Source organism: Canis lupus, chromosome 14 (genome assembly GCF_011100685.1).
Source record: "Canis lupus familiaris isolate Mischka breed German Shepherd chromosome 14, alternate assembly UU_Cfam_GSD_1.0, whole genome shotgun sequence".
In the NCBI taxonomy this organism is placed as follows: domain Eukaryota; kingdom Metazoa; phylum Chordata; class Mammalia; order Carnivora; family Canidae; genus Canis; species Canis lupus.
The window spans coordinates 44008646-44013638 of record NC_049235.1 but is presented as its reverse complement, the minus strand read 5'-3'; the positions used below and the strand labels follow the sequence as shown (position 1 = coordinate 44013638).

The 4993-nt window shown below is 39.0% G+C and overlaps 1 protein-coding gene across 2 annotated transcripts; it reads left to right on the top strand.

The window, feature by feature from the left end:
* The first annotated feature begins 876 nt into the window (after positions 1–876).
* NEUROD6 (neuronal differentiation 6) lies at positions 877–4439 on the top strand. Of its 2 annotated transcripts, none has more exons than XM_038556394.1 (2): positions 877–1640; positions 3133–4439. In XM_038556394.1, the coding sequence occupies exons 1-2, from the start codon at positions 1623–1625 to the stop codon at positions 4024–4026; spliced, it is 912 nt and encodes a 303-aa protein (XP_038412322.1). In that variant the 5' UTR covers positions 877–1622; the 3' UTR covers positions 4027–4439. The 2 variants fall into 2 exon arrangements, with proteins under 2 accessions (XP_038412322.1, XP_038412321.1); XM_038556393.1 differs by having other exon boundaries at positions 902–1640; positions 2992–4439.
* Positions 4440–4993: the final 554 nt, after the last annotated feature.

Below are 4993 nucleotides of genomic sequence, written 5' to 3'. Positions count from 1 at the left end.
TGCCAGGGATTACTTTAATACCAAAAGCATACTGTCTCACTTTATAGAAAGAGATTATTCAGTTGTCAAACAACAAAGGTTGTGTTTGTCCATTTTTAAACTTTTTTTTTTTTAGTGCACTTTTTACTTTACTGATGGGCAATTCTGAAATAAAACGTTCCTTTTCTCTCTCTCTCTCTCTCTCTCTCTCTCTTTGCAAGGGAAGGGGGTGACAGGGGAGCAGAGAGAAGGAGAGGAAGGTAGAGTTTGCCTCTGATTTCACAGTGTATTTTATCAATAAGGCCTCTCCAATTTCGCTTAACTGGTTCTCCCCCTGCCTTCGTTAAGATACCAAAAGCGGGGAGTGGGGGGAAAGAGAAATATGTGTAAATCTGACAAAGAAAAAAACACTGGACACTGATGTAAAAATGAGGAGACTTTTAAATTGGCTGTTGGTCTAGAGGGGGGAAATGTGAGAAGAGCTTTTAAGAGAAGGAGAAGATCTTTAAGAGAAAGGAAAAAAAAAATCTGAGGGCTTCAGAAAGCAGAAAAGCTAATCTTTGATTAAAAACACTCAGCTGAATGCCAGGGAGAAGAACAAGACAAAAACCTAAGAGCTATTTCTTATGTTTGGTGTGTAGGAAACGAAATGAGAACGAGCAAGCAAGTTAACACTGGAGAGAGGATGGGACAATGCAAGACCGAAGTTGTGACTTCGGGGAGAGGACACAGGATGTGGTCTGAAATCTTTCACGGTGGCCTCGCAGACATCTCTGCGTTTGTTAAGAGATAAACGGTCTCCCGAAAAGTTGTTGAAAGGTACCAGCAAGTGGAGAAGGGGGGGGGGGGGTGCCTGAGGATGTCTTTCACAGACCCCAGATGGAGAAACTGTTCTTTTATTCCAAATTCCTAAGAAGCACAGAAGTCGTACATGTTAATAAGAGAACACACAGACACACACCCATAAGTTACATGCCACGAAACAAAACAAGGAAATGAGGAGACCTTTGCTGATCCCTGTTCGCTTACACAAATCTTACTTTGGGTAAGCATCTCAAGACCCTTTTCCTGATTTCAGCTCCTTCTCACGGCTTCCTTTCCCTGGGTACCCAGGTGCACGAATGGGATGGTGATCTTCACAAAACGTCAACATCAACAACAACAAAACCCCCTCGCTCACACAAAAGCCCACCTTGTAAATGAATGGAATATTAACGACTACCTAATAGTTGCACCGTTGGCAGGGCGAAACTGAGCACTAACACGGCTATTTCTCCAGACTGCCAGTGGAGCCGAAGCAGCTCGAGGAGAAACGCACCTACTGTATGTGAAATGCTGGTGCAGATTTTTTTCCCTATCAGTCTAACCTTCTGTGTTGATGCATGAATGCTGGTACCCACTTACAGGGATGCCAGATGATCAGTGCAGAATGAAGGTCCCAAGAGAGAGGATCACATGGTTCTCTCTGCCCTGTGACGTCACTAGCAGATGGCATGGGTACCAGCTCTGGCAGTTGGCATCAATGTCACTTTTTAGAGATCAATGAGATAGTGCAGATATACACAGATCTAGAGACTCCAGGAGACGATGCGACACTCAGCCTGAAAAGATTTGGAAGATACAAAATGAAAACTGATTATTGAATGAAATTAAAACCTAAGGTAATATAAATAAAGATCTACTTCAATTGATGCTGGCTTTGCATGCAAGTATTTAAAGATACAGTGTCACTGTCTTATAGTATTTATATGCTCTTTGCCATCTATAACTTCTTATCATATTTCATTCTTATGATGTAATTGTCACATACTTTCACTGCTATTATGTAACACTGCAAGTATGTGGACATTACTAAGAGTTTATGTGTGTATGTGTGTATGTGTGTATGCTGAGGGGGCTGGAGATTGTTAAATTGAAAAGTCTCTGTTTTAACGTGCCTATTTGTTTGAAGACTTTAGATGAAAATACTTGCTGCTTCACCAAACGAAAGCCAAAATTGCATTTGAAACACAAATTATTTTCCCCTTTCATTCGGGATTCTGAACACACGTGCACAATTGCAGTCAGAATCCTTGGACCGTTCCTGTCAGATATTAGCTAGAGGGAGACTTCTGTGGCTCGTAGAACAAAAACACTACGAGAGTGGTTTTTTTGTCCAGGATGATTTGAACAGCAGTAAACAGACGATCACATTTGGAAAAATTGTAAATGTAAAAGCAGTCTTAACATTTTCTTTGATTTAAAAAAAAAATGCCAGTGATTTTTATTTTTTCAAATTTATTTATGCAGTTTATTCCAAATTAGCCTAATCCCCCTCCCCCTTTTTTGTGAAGGCTGGGAAAATAGTGCTCTTTTACATATTTCTTCCCTGCTCAGAAAGAAATCGGTTTTAAAAATCGGCTCTGATTAATCTTTTCTTTAAATTTGTAAATGTCAACAGCCACTTAGCTAAATTTGCAGTTATGTAATACAGCAAATAAAGTTAAGGCTGATTTCTTTTTCTAAAAAAAAAACAAAAACAAAAACAAAAAAACAAAAAACAAAAAAACCCTCACAAATTTGTCAGCTAATGGAGAGATAACACTTTTTTATTTTAAAAACTGGTGTCTCTTCTTATTTTGTACTCAGGGGAATTGGAATTAATGAAATTCTGCATTGCTATATCATGTTTTGCATTTGCTGGAATTCCACGGTCCTTTTTGTGCATTAAAACCAGTTTAAAATCAAAGGGAAGTGGAGATGGTGGTGGCATTATAATGAATACTTCTTGTTCTATTTTCTTTTGATAATTTGCCTGTATAAATCGATCCTATTGCATGTGCCAATGGTTTTTTTTTTTTTTGTAATTACTAGTCTGCACAAACTCAAAGATTGTATTTTACGTAAAAAATCGGTCCCAGAATCAGTCTTTTTCACGTTTGTGCATTCTTATGATTAAGTCATTAAATATGTTTTAAGTGTATAAACTTTAAAAATGAAAACACTTTAAATATTGTGCTGGCATTTTTTCAGGTAATTTAAGATTAGAGAACCATGTTAACACTACCGTTTGATGAGTCTGTTGTAATGCCAGAATCCCAGATGTGCAGAAAGTTTTCTAGAGAATGTGAGGACCAGAAGCAAATTAAGAAACCAGAAAGCTTTTCCAAACAGATTGTCCTTCGAGGAAAGAGCATCAAAAGGGCCCCCGGAGAAGAAACCGAGAAGGAAGAAGAGGAGGAAGACAGGGAAGAGGAAGATGAAAATGGCTTGCCCAGAAGGAGGGGTCTTAGGAAAAAAAAGACCACCAAGCTCCGACTGGAGAGGGTCAAGTTCAGGAGACAGGAAGCGAATGCGCGCGAGAGAAACAGGATGCACGGCCTCAACGACGCTCTGGACAATTTAAGAAAAGTGGTCCCCTGTTATTCCAAAACCCAAAAACTGTCCAAAATAGAAACTTTACGACTGGCCAAAAACTACATCTGGGCACTTTCTGAAATTCTGAGAATCGGCAAGAGACCTGATCTGCTCACGTTCGTCCAAAACTTATGCAAAGGTCTTTCCCAGCCAACTACAAACTTGGTGGCAGGCTGCTTGCAGCTCAACGCCAGGAGTTTCCTGATGGGTCAGGGTGGGGAGGCTGCGCACCACACAAGGTCACCCTACTCTACTTTCTACCCACCCTACCACAGCCCTGAGCTCACCACTCCCCCAGGGCATGGAACTCTTGATAATTCCAAGTCCATGAAACCCTACAATTATTGCAGTGCATATGAATCCTTCTATGAAAGCACTTCCCCTGAGTGTGCCAGCCCTCAGTTTGAAGGTCCCTTAAGTCCTCCCCCAATTAACTATAATGGGATATTTTCCCTGAAGCAAGAAGAAACCTTGGACTATGGCAAAAATTACAATTACGGCATGCATTACTGTGCAGTGCCACCCAGGGGTCCCCTTGGGCAGGGTGCCATGTTCAGGTTGCCCACCGACAGTCACTTCCCTTACGACTTACATCTGCGCAGCCAATCTCTCACCATGCAAGATGAATTAAATGCAGTTTTTCATAATTAATGAGGAAAATGAAAATAAACAGTGGTCATTCACCTCCCCCGTCTAATTAAGACAAAGCAGATGCTTGTGGGCTGAGTAATTGGCACAACTCTATCTGAGGTGTTTACTAGTTCCTGAAGTGTGTTTCAACTATTGTGAGAATTTTCTATGTAATAATAAATCTCTTTTCGTATGAGGACTTCTTTTCCTTTCCTTTTGTCTGTAAAGCACTGTGATTCTGTTTCTACTGGAAGGATTTTTTTTTCTTGTTTTATTTTCTTTTAAATTCACCTGATTTGTTTGAACAAGGTGTCTAAGAATATACTGTTGAATAAAGACATGCACACAGCGTAACTCAATGTCTATTTCAGTTGTACAGTAATTATAAAAATGCATGTTATTAAAATCAGATGAATAAAATGATGTGTTTATAATTACTAGCAATTATATATTATGTATCTCTGAAAATTGAAAATTGAAAATATTGAGAATAACCCTAAGGTGACACTGATGTTGGAAGATGCATTTGAGGATGTGCAACAATATAAAAAGCTATGCAATTTTCTTTTTATTAAGGATGAATCTAAATGCATTCAATTGGTAACTATTCCTCTTCGAGTATTGCAGATGGGGCAACATGATATTTGGGTGGACGGTGTCATGATTTTGGAACAATATTTCAATCGTAAAGAAAAATTTTTCAGCACTTGTTTTGTATTTTCAGAAATTATCTGTACAGGTTTGTTATCACAATGTATAATTGTGTTTTTCCACCCCGCATTTTTAAAGCAATTAAACATAGATATTTACACTCCTAAAGGACATCTATTAGCTGTGATATTTTTGCATGATACTTATTATTTCCTGGTACACAGCTGCTCTCTAACACTCCCTCCTCCCCATCTCAGAAATATTTCTGGATCCCAAAACCGTACGAGATAAAACAAATTTCTTAAACAAAATGGCAAAAGCTCTTATAAGAATTTTT